Below are 16,787 nucleotides of genomic sequence, written 5' to 3'. Positions count from 1 at the left end.
TGGTACAACAAAGTATCTTCTCCAGCTGATGATTGTCTGTATCGTTACCTCACTGAATACAGGATGTTAGTTTTTCATACAGATCTCTGATTCACATGATTTTGCAACACTTCCTAGTGGGTAAATGATCATGGCTTTGTATCCAGATCTTGAGTCATCTTTTTGAAATCTGCGTAGTTAAACACTTTAGGGTGTCATCTGGCTTTCTGCCTATTACAGTCCTATTTAATCAGACATTTGTTTTTAATATCAGTAATTTAAATCAGTAATTATAGTGATTATAGAAAATAGAAAATAGATAAATATTGATGGAATTTTTCATCTGTAAGGCTAGCTTTAGTAATTATCAGCAAAAATATAATCTGATGGTGGAATTTAAACATTTGATTTAACCTGTTGGATAAGAATCTGTTGAGCAGAATATTACACACATGATCTGATTTAAGCTTGAGCTTGTGTTATGTTCTGTGTGGAGTTTTGAATGTTATTAATATTTTTTCTCTGGTTCCTCCATTTTCCTCCCCCCTCTTAAACACATGCTGGTAGGTTGATTGGCTAATCTAAGTTGCTCTGTGATGGACTGACAGTTAATGCAGGGGATATTCCTGCCTTATGCCTAGGGTTACTGGAATAAGCTCTGAACACACCACGGCCCTCACCAAGATAAAGCAGTTACTACTGTATATGAATCGATGAATATTATAATCATAGCAATGCAGTATGTCAATCACTCACTTCATGTATTTACACTCACCATCCACATTAACACCTGTATACCTGCTCATTTATGCAATTACACAACTAATTGCCCGTGGCGTGGTTATTGGTGCCACACAGGCCGGTTTGAGTATTTCAGAAACTGCTGATCTCCTGGGATTTTCACACGACAGTCTCTAGAGTTTGCATAGAATGGCATGAAAAAGAGAACAAAAAAAAAAAACATCTAACAAGCAGCGGTTCTGGGGGTAGAAATGCCTTGTTGATGAGAGAGGTCTGAGGAGTACAGCCAGACCGGTTTGAGCTGATAGGATGGCTACAGTAACTCAAATAACCACTCTTTACAACTGTGGTGAGCAGAAAAGCATATCAGAAAGCACAACACATTGAACCATGAGGTGAATGGGCTCCAACAGCAGAAGATCACACAAGGTTCCACTCCTGATAGCTCCAAGAACAGGAATCTGAGGCTATAGCCAAAGATTCTGGGGGAAAAAAAACTTGTCTGATCTATTTCCAACCTGTATCTGTATGCTTTTGTGCATTGCACTGCTGCCACATGGTCACTGCATGAATGAGAAAGTGTACGGGTGTTCCTATTAAAGTGACCGCTGAGCGTGTACTCCCGCGAAATACTGCACTGCATGCTGCTTTAAGACAGTCACCCGGAAGTACACGACTGACGCCGGCGTTTTGCTAAGTTCTTTTTCCGGTCGCTGGAGCTCCGCAGCGAGCGTGTGGATTTTATCTGCGCTTCACAAACATGAGTGTTCCGGCTTTTATCGACATTACTGAGGAGGATCAGGTATCACTTATACTATTTAATATAATCTACATGTTTGTATTATCATCTTATATTGTATTGAGCTTTATTTTGTTTGGACAAAGCATTAGCAACAAAGTCTTGACGAGCTCTGGGCTTAGCAATGGACCAATCCCAAATCACTTCCTAGTCCTGTATGTGTGCACTACACGGGGTGTGAAATAATGGTTTCTACCCTGTGTGTAGTGCACTATTTATCCTATAGGGCTGAATTTGGGATTCAGCCGTAGTTGGTGAGCTAGATAGCTATTATAGCCCACCATCCTGCTAGCTGTTTCATTAGCTAGCTAGCTGTATGCTTTGGCCTGATATTGCTTTGTTATATTATAATATATTTTATGTTTAAGTTAAACTGAAACAAACAGTTATGTTGTCAGTCACTTATTCATTTTATTAAAGTTTTATATTAATTTGCAAACCAAAGAAAAGTTCTGCTGTTTAAGACAAAGTTAACATTTTTGTTGTATTTTTTGTGTATTATTTTAATAAAATAGAAATGTCAGAAATATACTAATCCATTCTTTTAATATGTTTCGTTTCATATAATTTCTGTTCATTTTGTTTTGTTAGTTTTATCTCTTTATTTACTTACCTAAATTAGATTTATTGCTTGTCATCACCAGCTGTGGTAAACAAATGAATGTACAGTGTTGTAAATGTGCTGTGAAACAACACATTTATTTAGATGAAAATTATGCATATAAGTATATGTATTTATAAATTTACGGCAATAAAGCATTTACTATATTTTAGCAGTAGAAACACACAAGCGTAGTGAGAATTAAAGGAAAAATTTATTACAGAAGTGTTGAACATCCATTTATATACAACTAAAAGTCCCTTATTTGTTTGGTTTTTTTTTTCCTAGAAAGATATTTTTGAGAACAGCTTTTTGTATAAAATCTGTTAAATTGTCAGTATTTATCACGTTGTTTTGAGAAGCTGAAAGAGAGTTTGGCAACAAGGAAATTTTATGGAGTCACACCAAGACACCAAAGTGCTGAGAACCACTGGAGTAAACAACTGGATCAAGTTAAACAATATACAGGTGGATGGCAGTAGACGGAAATGCGTCAGTAATTTTAATGACATTAGGGAACACCGTTGCCATAAAGGGGTGTACTTGGTCTGCAACAATGTTTAGGTAGGTGGTACGTGTCAAAGTAACAGCCACATGAATGCCAGGATTCAAGGTTTCCCAGCAGAACATTGCCCAGAGCACCACACTGCCTCCTCCAGCTTGCCTTCTTCCCATACTGTATCCTGGTGCCATCTCTTCCCCAGCGAAGTGACACATATGCCCTCGGCTGTCCACATGATTTAAAAGAAAACGTGATTCGTCAGACTAGGCCACCTTCTTCCATTGCTCCATGGTCTGGTTCTGATGCTCACATGTCTATTGTAGGCACTTTCGGCAGTGGACAGGGGTCAGCATGAGCACTCTGTCCCGTCTGCGGCTACGCAGCCCCATACGCAATCAACATCCAGTCATACACCATAACATAACAGCGCTACTCAGCAGTGTCACCCTCCTAGTATAGGAGACTGATATTTTCGTTGTTCTTGTGTTTTTTCGCTGTAGGCCTCCGAGCTGCGGGCCTACATCAAATCTAAAGGAGCGGAGATCTCGGAGGAGAACTCGGAGGGAGGCCTTCATGTCGATCTGGCTCAGATTATCGAGGCCTGTGATGTCTGTCTGAAGGATGATGACAAAGGTAAGCGGCCATGTCCATGTCCTACATGTGGTGCGCTTGTATTTTTAAGCTCGCTTTTACATATGCAGTATTTACCCAATTTGAATCAAGCACTATTGTGTTTACCTCATTGATGAGGTTTGGGAAGGTGAGGATGCGGGTATTTGCACTGCACTTGTCCAAGAACGCTTGTCCAAGAACGCATGATTCAAACCATATTCAACCCACCTGGGGGAAAAACAGGACTGGATGCAGTCCCCAATGATAGATTTAGAAACTGTAGATATTTAGAAACTGTATTTGTATTGTGTAGTTAGTTACATTATACTGCTATATTAATGTGTATATACATTACACTAATGTATACATTATATTACATTACGTTATATAATGTAATTATAATGTGTTTAGTTGTTATTAAGCACTGGATCCGTGTTCTCTGCTCTGTTGATTTTTGGGATTTCTAAGGTTTACTGATATTTTCTGCCAGTGTATTTCTACCCTAATAATACATTTAAGACTTTGAGTATTTAATACACTTGTACCACAGCATTTTTTTTGTTTTGTTTCTCTGGTCTTCTAACATTTTTAGCTCTCTTTTTTTTTTTTTTTTTTTTTTTTCCCACTTGGACTAGACAAACAGTCTAATATTTTATCATTCTGAAATATTGAGTGCTGTTTCTAATTGTTGTTGTTGTGTGTGTAGATGTGGAGAGTGTGATGAACAGCATCGTGTCTTTACTGCTGATCCTGGAGACAGAGAAACAGGAAGCGCTCATCGAGAGTCTGTGTGAGAAACTGGTGAAGTTCCGTGAGGGAGATCGGCCCACTCTCAGGATGCAGCTGTATGTACACAATACACCCGTTCGTTCATCCTTCTGTTTACTCTCTCACCTTTAATTCGTTTATTTATCCACTCCCTCACCTGCTCGTTCATCCATCCATTCACTCCCTTACTCACCCACTTGTTCGTCTGTTCTTCTCTCACTCATCTGCTTGTCCATACATCCTCTCTCTTTCTCTCACGCACTTGTTCATTCATCTCTTTGCTCACTCACTTGTTCATCATCTTGCTCAGCCATTCATTCATCCATTTGTTCCCTCATTCATCCATTCACTCTTGCTCACCCACACGTTCATCATTTCGCTCCTTCACTCACCCAGTCGTTCATCTTTTTGCTCTTGCTCACCCACTCATTCATGCATTCGCTCCCCCGCTCACCCACTCGTTCACTCACCCGTCTGTTCACTTACCCACCATTCGTCTAATCTCTCCCTCACTCACTTACTTATTCACGTTTGCATTCCCATTTGTTCTTCCATCCTTTCACTCACCCACTCATTTCTTTATCTATTCCCCACCCAGTTGTCCATCCATCTTTCTGCACACCCATTTATATAATACTTACATATATAATTACTTACATAATACTCATGCTTGTATAAATGAATATCATGAGATTTTATATGGCCTTGGTTTGGGTATGGACTTTGACACTCCTGTTTCTAGACACTGCACAATTTTTGTTGCATGTATAGAGAGAGTGCTGTTAAATAGCCAGGCAGTAAATAGTGTCAGTCCATAGCAGCAATAAAACAGGTTTGAAAGAGTAAATAAATAAATGAATAAATGCAGTGCAGATGTGAAAGTGTGGCATGGTTTGTACACTGTGGGTAAATTGAAAAGTTTAATGTCATGGGTCTGATGGCCTGTCGCACATTTATACTACTGTCAATGATTATGTTTTGTGTTTGAATTTCAGCCTGAGTAACCTGTTCCACGGTATGGACGAGAACGCACCGGTGCGATACACAGTGTACTGCAGTCTCATTAAAGTGGCAGCTGCCTGCAGTGCCATCGCCTTCATCCCAACTGATCTGGATCAGGTATGACCCGAGCAGCAGGGCTAATGAAGCAAAAACAGCTTGCATCGGCTATTTCCAATAATTATAATTCACCATTTGTCTGTAGGTGCGCAAGTGGATCGTTGACTGGAACCTAACCACAGAGAAGAAGCACACATTGCTGAGGCTGGTCTATGAGGCGCTGGTCGACTGTAAGAAGAGGTACACATACAGATATTTCTGGAAAAGATTGATTTTCTCTTGTTTTTAGTTTGTTCCTCATCATATGGTTTGTGTACGTACAGTGAGGCTGCAGCAAAAGTGATGGTTGAGCTCTTGGGCAGTTACACAGAAGACAATGCTTCCCAAGCCCGGGTAGATGCCCACAGGTACGCTTTTTGTCCATCTAATCCCTTTTAGATATTATCTGTTTGGAAATAGATGTGTATATATACCCCAGTCTGCCTCTTACAGGTGCATTGTCCGTGCTTTGAAAGATCCAAACACATTTCTGTTTGACCATCTCCTGGCTCTGAAACCTGTGCGCTTCCTGGAGGGAGAGCTCATCCACGATGTGAGTAGAGATTAGGCATATATTATATTTGTACTTCTGCAGAGCTGGACAGATCATAAATACATTATCTAGCTCACTGGGCAACTAAAAGCTCTAATGTGTGTGCCCAATCCCATTTATTTGGTTGCTCAGAAACCTAGGATAAAAATGGTAGCTAATGTAATAACATATTTCAATCTAGTTAGGTAGTTCAGTGCATTATATAGACTAAGGGAAACAAATGACTATGATCATGTAGCCTGTCATGTTTGCAATCTCGACAAAAAAATAATCAGCCAATGTCTCAGTGTGTCTTATGATGTCTGTTTAATGTGTTACCTCATCTTTCTTTTTAGCTTCTGACCATCTTTGTGAGTGCAAAACTAGCAGCTTATGTCAAGTTCTACCAAAGCAACAAAGACTTCATCGATTCTCTTGGTAAGTACTTCAGGGATTTGATGATGGCATGTAAAGCAACAGTTTGGCCAACAATGAAATTTTGGTTAATTTTTTTTTTTAACAAGTGATCATCGCACACTTGCATCAATCAATTGGCTCTGTAATACCAGATGTACAAAATGTAGCTCTATACACACTACATCTGAACCAGTTCCAACATATAATTCAGCTAATGCTATGCTGAGCAATGCCACACTACATGCGGAGGTAGAAAGTGATTCTGATTATAAGATATCTGCTACTGTTTTAGTCATATGGCTTCCTTTTGTCCATTTTATGTGTGAGAAACCACTTAAGCAAGTCTGTTTAAGCTACTAAAAAACTGGATGCAGATTGAGGTGAAGAATGATTTAGGCATGCCGTTAGCCTACTGCTCGGCCATAGTCATTATACTTTTCTTTAAAAAAATAATAAATAAAATGTCTGAGGTAGAACATTGTGTTTGCATGCTTGACAAAAAGTCAGCAAGTCAATTGGCCAACATTTAAGTTTAGGGGGGGGAACCAATAACAGTAGCACAAATAGACAGTCTGGTATAAACCTCAGCTGATGACCATTATTATTTTACCATCATGTTCACTGGGTCATTAAACGCAAACACAGACGAGATGTTCTGGTAGCAGTTGAGCAGTGTTTCTGCTCTGCTGGAATGTACCACTCAGCAGAGGCTTTGTTTGGTGTCTGCTCAAAGAGGCGAGTTCATTAAAGCCGGGATCCTCCCTGCCTCTGAAATGAATGAGACAATTCAGACACACTTTGTAAAGACTCAGCACCTAATGAAATGGATCATTGGTTCACTGGTTGTGTCACTGGTTTCTTAATTAATGTAAATACATTTTTAATTTGGTTAAATGTTAATTATTTACACTGCATCAACAGCAGCAGTTTCTATTAGTGATTGGAGCACTAATATAAATTTTAGAGGATGCAAGGGAGAAATGGAGGAAATTGGCAAGTAATATTTAATTGATTACAGCTGTGTTTAGTCATGCAGAGGTGCCATGCTTGTGTAATTAGCTTTTCAGGCCCTACGCTGATTGTGAAGCTACTGCATTTATAGTGGGGAAAATTTAAGGACTGTTCAAGATTCTACATTATATGGCCAGAAGTTTGTGGACACAGTTTTTCTTCAGATGCTTTTGCTTTTCTAAAGATTTTTTTGTACTCACCCTAAGTTAAATGTTGAGTTTCATTATTATGCTGTTTAGTAACCTTGGCTTACGTGGCTACAGCACTAATGCAGACTTATTTCCTGTCACTGTAGCTGATTTATACAACTAATCTGCTTAAAGTCCCTGTTAATTCTGTAGAGGACCAAACCCTCAGCTGTACTGTGGGATTTTTAAACACCTTGGTGCACCATTTAGGTGTACACATAGAGAGACTATAGTGACATTTTACCGTGCCTGATATGTGTTAATTGTCGTCTACAGACTCTTTAGACAGTTTCTGACCACAGCACTGCTGTTAGCTGGATATTTTAGATTGGTAGACTGTTTCTGAATATTGCGATTACTTTGAGGTGGGGAGGAGGAATCAAGGTGCCACACAAATGACCATGTGCAATGAGTTTGTTTATTTATTTATTTAAAACTAGGTATGGTATCCAATAAACTGACAACTTGATGCAAATGCAGGAGTGGACAAATCTAAATTCATTAGCTCACCCACTGGGCAAGCTCTGTTTATTTGGCGTCCACCTACGTGATTCTTCGTTTGCTGAAATATAAATGTTGTTTTTTATTTGTGTTCAGGTCTGTCACACGAGCAGAACATGGCAAAGATGAGGCTACTGACCTTCATGGGCATGGCTGTGGAGACGAAGGAGATTTCCTTTGACACAATGCAGCAGGAGCTGCAGATCGGCGCAGATGACGTGGAACCCTTCGTAATTGATGGTACGACTCAGTTTCTGAGACCTCGCGAGATCTCTGGTAGATTGGGCAGAGATCATAAATTATGACTGACTGAAGTCATAAGTGCTGAACAAGTTCTGTTTGACTGACTGAGCATCACTGCATGTGTCCCTGATCCCTTTCTTTGCTGATGTATTGTTTCTTTCATTTTACTAGCCGTTCGGACCAAGATGGTCTACTGCAAAATTGACCAGACACAGCGTAAGGTTGTCATAAGGTAAGCTTCCTTAGATGAGCTGTATCATTCTGATGTTTGAGTCCTCAATCAAGATACATTCACACCAGTGGTGGTTCTGTATGCATACTTTGGTGCTTCAATATCAGAGCAGGAAATTTGTTTCCTGTGTAGTGATATAAGATGTTTATATTTAGTTGTATTTTAAGGTCTTTTGATGTATATTTCAAGTGTACTTTAGGGGTTGCAATGGTGCTCGGAATACTTAATTGTTGCTTTTTGAAATGTACAATACCTTGCACAAGTATTCACCCTTTGACCATTTCCACATTTTGGAACTGAAGTAGATGTAATTGGGATTGTGTGTCATGGATCTACACAGAATAGCCCATAATATTTAAGTGGGAGGAAAACAAAATAGTGTGCAAGAATTATTTACAAATAAAACAGATTTGTAGGGGAAAAAAAGTGATTGCTCTGAAACCCCTATATTGGTTGCCATCAAAATTCATGTGCCATATAGCTAAACAAACAGCATCATCATTAAATCCTTTGTTAAAAATGGAAAGAATATGTTAGACAGACTACTGTGCCTAGAGGAGTACCTCCACCACATGTAAGTCAACGGTTATGGAGAGCATTAGTGAGAGAAGCAACCAAATGGACAAGGGTAATTGTGAACATAATGCTACCACCACCATGCTTAACCGTGGACATGGTGTTCTTAGTGTGATGTGCACTGTTGTTTTTCTGTCAATATAGAGCTTTGTGTCAAGACCAAAAAGATCAATTTTGGTCTTATCTCTTTCCACGTGTTTGCTGAGTATCCAACTCGTATTCGATTTCATATGGCTCACCACTCTTCCATAAGGCCCAGTTTTATGGAGTGTTTCTGCTATGGCTTTCCTATGAACAGCTTCTCTGTTGGAGCTATGGATCTCTCCAGCTCCTTCAGAGTTACCCTTGGCTTCTTGGTTACTTCTCTGACTAATGCCCTTCATGTGTAAAGTGTGTAAGATGTGTCATAGAATTACATATCAAAGTGAAATAAGTATTTTCAAATTGCCAGTGTTTGTAAATCTGAAAAAATTGGTGGTTGTTCCATTCTCTACATTTTACTCCCCCTCTCACCTGCCATCACAATTTAAAAGGGAGAAACTGGATCAGTAGTTCATCCATCGCTAAGCAGTGAAAATCAGTTTTATTTCTGGTCCCACATACTGATGTGTAATTTTGTGTGTGTTTAGCCATAGCACCCATCGCACGTTTGGGAAGCAGCAGTGGCAGCAGCTTTATGACAGTCTCAGCTCCTGGAAGCAGAATCTGGCCACGGTGAAATCCAGCCTGCAGGCGCTCTCTCCTACTGTCTAATGCTCTCATCATAACGCTCAGCAGTTTTTATACACACACACACACACACACACACACACAATAAAAGACAAATGAAGACCGTTTACTTTGTGTCTGTTGAATTTTAACATTTAACCCTCCATGTCTGTGTTGTAGAGTTTGGTTTGAGGCTTGCATCTGACTGATTATGGGGTAGGTGATCAGGGTGGTGGCAGAAGTTCATCAGGGTAATGGCAAATATGATTGCTAATGGTGAGAGATGAGACGCAGGCTTCAGGATAAGGAATGTTTGTTTGGGATAGGGGTAGATAAGCTTTATTTGGCACATTCAAGTACCCTTGTCATTCTATCCAAGTACAAAGTGGAGGGAAGTATTGAGCCTTCAGGGGCATGATGTAAAATCTGACAATGCAGAAGCTTCATACGCAGCTATAGTAAAATGTCCACTGATAATGCTTAGCATTTCAAATGGGTTTTTTGAAAGGGAAGCTCTCTATTAACAGTTACTTCAGGTACAAACCAAAAAAAAAACCTTCAGTGCACTAGATGGAACAGGAGCAGAATGCAATGGGGGTAAAGGCCATGATTAGTTTCATTTTATTTTGCTTTATCTTTTTTTATTTCTGCTATTTTGTTTACACAAATAGCAGAAATATGAACCATAAAAAATAGTAAATTGCTATCAAAGGTGGTGATACAAAAAAAGTCATCCAAAAAAGACATTAGAATAGTAATAAAATTACAAATTACTTTTTTTTTTTTAACCTTCAGGCTACTTGACTCATGAGCAAAGTGTGGCTGGTGCGCAGAAAGGAAGTGTCCATGTCTCGGTGCTCACAGAACTGAAGTGCTCTCATATGAAACAGTCGCTTTGCTTGTTGCTTCGCTGCTCTATGCTCTCAAATTCCTTTATGTGCGCAACTGACCACACCTTGCACTTGTTTTTAATGCAAAGTTGCAGTTCAACAAAAAACATGATATGGGGGGAAAAAAGTTAATAAATCATTAATAAATGTGGATTTTATGCATACGCAAATTGGAAATGCTCCAAACCAGCATAAACCTGTGTCATATGGTCTGCATTTGGATAGTTAAACCTGATAGGTGCTTATATTTTATGATGCCATAACACTCACCTGTCACAGTTTAAATACTAACTCGTTTGTTCCAATGAGATTTTAGCCCTTCCATTTCTTAAAACCACTGCTGTGACCATTTTCAGACTTGGACCAATCTGTGCCCTTAAAAGTCTCCTGAAGGTAATGAATGTAATCATAAAAACACATTTTGTACATTTTAGAGTGCCTTTAAAATAATAATGTCTGTATCTTGTCTGTAACTCATCTCTCAAAAGCACCTTGCATTTGTATTTCATGCTATGGATTCTGTTAAATCTGTAGTGTGTAGAGTGGCTTGGTTCCCTGTTCACTTTCACTCATAAGCACTGCATTATGGGGAATGTTCAGAAATATTATAAACAATGTCCATGAAAGCATTCCTCAAGCTAGGCACATTCCACTCAGGAAGGGAGGCTGTGAGTGCTCAACAGAGCAGTAAAATGTTTAATGATTGCATAGCTTGGAATAATATGTGTGGTGGTCTTGGAAAACCCATCAGATGTCACTGTGGCTGAATTCTGGAAAGCAAATATATATATATATATATATATATATATATATATATATATATATATATATATATATATATATATATATATATATATATTAAAAATCAGATTTGGACCAAAATTGAGTTTTTCTGCCAATAATATTATCTAACATATCTACTTTCAGAAAACACAATCTTACTAAAATGATGTGAAAATATTTTTAATTTAAGCTACTTTGTAACCTTTCCTTGGCTGTCTGTAAAGACCATGTTGAGTAAAGATCCAGTTTAACAAAAACAGTGGTAAAAACAGTTTGTCTAAAGATGTATAAAAACCATGCTAGCTAAGTGTGCTTTTCTCACAAATTGATTGAGTGGTTGGATAGCTACCTGCTATAATGAAACAGACATAATCCTAATTAATTCCATTTGTGATCAGATACCGCTTGTCAAATCGTCAGCAATGCTCCTGCTCCATCATATCATCAGCAAAACAGCAGAATGTAGTTAAATACTCTGGTAGATGGCATGAATCAGTGATTATTTCCCTAACAATGTTAGCGTGAAGAGATGACGATGAGGCTTGTGTTTAAGTGCCACGAGTCACTTTTACTTCAGGTGAGAGAGATTAATGTGGATGATGCTGATAATCAAAGTGAGAACTCATTTCCCATTGTTCCCATTTAAACTTTAGCAGTGATTTTTTTTTTCATATGTAGATTAGCTTAAAAATGTAGAGGAAGGTGGGGCATCTTTCAGTGAAATTTTCACTGCAATTTTCTCCCTTTTCACTTTTAGGGTAACCAAATACTAAAATGTTAGAATTTGTGATTCAGATGTGTGCAAATAAGATACATATTTCAGCTCAGGAACATCTATAATTTTCAGTACAATATATTGTAGAAAATGTACAAATGTGACCATGTGAAAGTTTACCCAGGCTGCCACACACACACACACACGTGCTGCACAGACTTTCATCCAATTCATCATATAGGTAAAGACTGACAGTCCTGGGATTGGTGGTCACAACCTTCCAGTCAATATTACTATCATAAATCATATGATATCGTGTCTTCATTCCATTGACACATTGACACATTACAGAGGTTTTGGACATTAGCACATGGAAAATGTAGAAATACTGTATATTAGTTCACTTTAGAGTGCTATATCTGAGCTACTGTATATTTATAATCAGAAGTCATTAAGCAAAGTATTTCCACCCGTACAAGATCTGTTTTCTTCAAAATGGTGTGTTATCAAAGATTTTTATGTATTTAAATCTCTCTCCTAAAAACTATTAGTCAGCTTGCTGTGTTCCTGCAGAATCCTATCTGTGTAAACTGTGAAACATGACAAATCATGTGATAAAAAAATGTGCCTACAGTGAATTTTATGGAACACCACAACAACTCCCACTATCTCTCCCTCTGTTGTTCCCTATCCATCTTTCTCCTTCTCTCCATTCCTGATATCTGGTTAGTGGTTAAGATTGCAATGATGTGCTGCTGAGATTTAGCAGTTGTGTCTTATTTCTCCAGTGCACTGTTTCATGACCCCAGTTTATCAGGCTTTTTTTTTTTTTTTTTTTTAACAGGTAAAAAAAAGACAGTTTCACAACCCATATTACCAAAAAGGATTTAAGGGTGATTTTTGGTTTTACTCAACAACCCATCATTTTCTTTCACATTCTGTTAGACACTGATAAACGTAATGTTTTTAGTTCTCAGTCCTGGACACAACCCATGTCGATAATAGATAAAACTGTATTGTGATTTATTAGTTTGCTAAGCTAATTTTTGGTCTAAGGTTCTAAAGAGAATGACAGTCATGGGTGAACCATGACCCAAACTGGTACTTGGTCACGTCAAAGTGCAACAACAGTAATATTATTATGTTTTTGCATTTAACCATTCAAAGTGTTCAGAACTGCAACCAAAAACCCTTAGAGCCTACCTCAAGTGGAGACAGACGGGGGAAAACTGCTTGAGAGTGGGATGAGAGAATGCAGCTACAGGTTTATCTTTCATATAAGCCAACTATATGGTGAAAAAGCAGTTTTTAGAGTGCAAACACACAGTTCTCCCAACCATCCTCTAGTGAAACAATGTATTCCTGTGTTTTAAGAAAACTGCATAGGACTGACAGGTCTGCCTTGGATAAGGATGGAGCTACTTTCTGAGCCAAAAAAATGTATACTAGCCTAAAACAGGGGGAAAAAAATTGCCAGATCCACTTATGGGAATTATCATATCTAGGTCTAGAACATACAATTTAGGTCCATAAATATTTGGACATTGTCAGTGTTATTATTTTAGCTCAAAGTGCAGACTTTCTGCTTTAATTTAAGGGTAAATGGGGTGAAAGGTGTAGGAATTACAGCACTTTTTATATGTGGTTCTCCCTTTATAAGGGACCAAAAATAATTGGACAGTTGGCTGCTCAGCTATTCCCATGGTCAGGGGTGTGTTATTCCCTCATTATCTCACTTACAAGTAAGCAGATAAAAGGTTTAGACTTGATTTCAAGTGTAGTATTTGGAATTTGTTGCTGTTAACTCTCAATATGAAATCCAAAGAGCTGTCACTGCCAGTGAAGCAAGCCATCAGAGAGATAGCAAAAACATTAGGTTTGGCCAAGTCAGCTATTTAGTACAGTCTTGAAAAGAAAGAACGCACTGGTGAGCTCAAGAACACAGAAAGGCCCAGAAGACAATGGAAAACAACTGTGGTAGATGACAGAAGAATTCTTTCCCTTGTGAAGAAAAACCCCATCAAAACATTTGGCCAGATCAAGAGCACCCTCCAAGATATAGTTGTATCTGTGTCAAAGTCAACAATCAAAAGAAGACTTCACCAGAGTAAATACAGAAGGTCAAATTGTTCCAGAATGATGGAAAGAGAAGAGTATGGAGTAGGGAAGGAACTGCTCATGATACGAACCATACCACATCACCTGATGGTGGGGGCATGTATGGCTGCAAATGGAACTGGTTCTCTTGTATTTATTGATGATGTGACCACTGACAAAAGTATAGGGCTATATAGGGCTCAGATTCAGCCAAATGCTTCAAAATTCATTGGACGGTGCTTCACAGTGCAGATATACAATGACGTGAAGCATACTTCGAAAGCTACCCAAGACCCTTTAAGGCAAATACGTGGAATGTTCTGCAATGGCCAAGTCAATCACCTGACCAGAATCCCGTTGAGCTTTCATTTCACTTGCTGAAAGCTGAACTGAAGGCAAAACGCCCCAAGAACAAGCAGAAACTGAAGATAGGTGCAGTAAAGGCCTGACAGAGCAACACCAGGGAAGAAACCCAGTGTCTGGTGATGTCTATGGGTTCTATGATTATGTTAGTTTGTCCAATTACTTTTGGTCTCTTAAAAGGGGGTTGGGGGGGGTCCACCACATATATAAAACGTGCTGTAATTCACCTGATTTGGATGTAAATACCCTTAAATTGTAGCTGAAAGTCTGCACTTTGAGCTTATATTCATTATTTAATTTCAGCTCCATTATACTGTGGCAGACAGCACAAATAACGATAACTTTGTCAACATCCAAATAGTTTATAGCTCAATCCTCTCATTAGACACAGTTAGTGCAGAGTACGTGCTGTTCTGTTCTCCTCCACACAGTGATTCATAAAAGCATTGTTAAATGTGTAAATAAGGCTTCTGTACACTAATGCACTTCTGACAATGTCATCTGGTCTTCCTTTTGAGATAAAAGATGGAATTTTGCATTTACACCACAGCACAATCCTTAACCACATCGGCATTCATCAGACCGGTTCAGCCTTGCTCTAACAGTGTCCAGACACACACTGAGGGACGAGGGTGAAAGAGTGCAGCTTATTGCTGTTCAATTAGCAACAGGCTCAAAGAGAGCCAGAAATCTATCATATCACTGAAGAGTGTGCTGGCTCAGGATCTTATGTTTAAAGCTCTAACGGTGGAGCTACACATTGCTACGTGATAATGAAGATTATCCGTACCATGATACTCCATGGCTCGTTCTTGTTATTTGGAAGATTGCTGGTGTGGGTTCCACGAAGCAAGTAAACAACACCTTTGGTAGTGTTATTCCTCAGAAACATGACACACAGCCAGAAATCCTGTTGGACACAGACTCCATAATAAAACAAAACATCCCAGGAGAATACTTTTATAAAGCACAACTTATGAACTTCAGACCAGAAAGGTTAAATTACATTGATCATTAAATGCATTTGAAAAATCTATATTAATAGGCTGTGAGATGCTTTACTAAAATTCTCTACTTTCATACTTTATACACATCTTGTCTGTATTTGAGATAAGGGGAAATTGTGCATACATGTGGTTATTTTTTTGACCTTAGGTTCAACATTTCATTTTAAACCCATTTGAATCCATGTGTTCTTTTTGACCTTAGGTTCAACGTTTGGTATTAAACCCCTGTGAAATTCATAAAGTAAGGCTGTAATGTCTGGAAGGGAAAAGTCAGTTATGTGAACATTCTGGATAATACCTGAAAATGAAAAAAATGTTAATCAATCATTCTTTAGAAATTGAGCCTAGTATACTGCAGGCAAGTTTATTATATAGCACATTTTGTACATTCAAAATGCTTTATTGTAACTTAAAGCTAAATAAAAGATCTGAAGGAGGAAATAAAAGACATAACTTGGATATAAATAATTAAAAGAAAAAGTGCAATATGTAGAAAGAAAGTGCCAAAGGCCCAGGAAATTAGAGGGATTTTTTTTTATTCTGAACTTAAATATAGATAGATTTGTGGCATATCAGAGATCTTCTGGCAGCTGATTTCAGCTTTGGGCAGCATAGAATCTAAATGGTTCCTCGCCATCTTTGGCGCTATAGTAAATTTTATTAGGTATAGTACATTTTAATTAATTGAATTCACATTTTAATTTAAATGAGATGAAAACACTCAAATTTAATAATCACTCTGAGTAGATTTTACATTTTTGTCAGTGCGTAAACATAAGATTCAAATGAAAAAGGCACCGAAACCATTTTCATCAGTTTTATATGAATATGGCATGACAGTATCTAACTCTTACCTAATGTATAGTGATATTGATATATTAAGGACAGGAATACCTTCAGTGACATCTAGTGGTTTAATTCTTCATGAACCCCTTCTCTGGTACAAGTGCTGAGGTTTTTAAATTCTTACTGACAACTTTATTAGACACACTGATCACAGGGTTGAGTCTGACAAAATGTGTAGCAACATACACTATATACCCAACTGTTTGTGGACACCTAACCATAATACTCATATGTGCTTTTTGAACATTTCATTCCAGATGTAGCCCCCTTGCTGTTATAATAACCTCCACTCTTCTGGGCAGGCTTTCCACTAGATTTTGGAGCATAGATGTGGAGATTTGTGTTCATTCAGTCACAAGAGCATTAGTGAGATCAGGCACTGATGTTGGGTGAGGAGGCCTGGGGTGCAGTCGGCCTTCCAGTTCATTCCAAAGGTGTTCAGTGGGGTTGAGGTCAGGGCTCTGAGCAGGACACTCGAGTTCTTCCACTCCAACCTTGGCAAACCATGTCTTCATGGAGCTCACTTTGTACATAGGGAAACTGTCGTACTTGAACAGATTTGGGCCCCTTAGTTCAGT

General features: G+C 38.5%; 1 protein-coding gene across 1 annotated transcript; it reads left to right on the top strand.

The window, feature by feature from the left end:
• The first annotated feature begins 1,372 nt into the window (after positions 1 to 1,372).
• Positions 1,373 to 9,636, top strand: eif3m (eukaryotic translation initiation factor 3, subunit M). The gene is made up of 11 exons (XM_026913297.3): positions 1,373 to 1,522; positions 3,123 to 3,255; positions 3,941 to 4,079; positions 4,998 to 5,121; positions 5,207 to 5,301; positions 5,385 to 5,468; positions 5,554 to 5,653; positions 5,989 to 6,070; positions 7,846 to 7,989; positions 8,164 to 8,224; positions 9,430 to 9,636. Exons 1-11 carry the CDS (start codon positions 1,481 to 1,483, stop codon positions 9,551 to 9,553), a joined length of 1,128 nt encoding a protein of 375 aa, XP_026769098.1. The 5' UTR covers positions 1,373 to 1,480; the 3' UTR covers positions 9,554 to 9,636.
• The last annotated feature ends 7,151 nt before the right edge of the window (positions 9,637 to 16,787 follow it).

The sequence above is a fragment of the Pangasianodon hypophthalmus genome, chromosome 6, assembly GCF_027358585.1.
Source record: "Pangasianodon hypophthalmus isolate fPanHyp1 chromosome 6, fPanHyp1.pri, whole genome shotgun sequence".
Classification (NCBI taxonomy): Eukaryota; Metazoa; Chordata; class Actinopteri; order Siluriformes; family Pangasiidae; genus Pangasianodon; species Pangasianodon hypophthalmus.
Note: the sequence above shows the minus strand (reverse complement) of the source record. Positions and strands in the feature narration are given on the sequence as shown.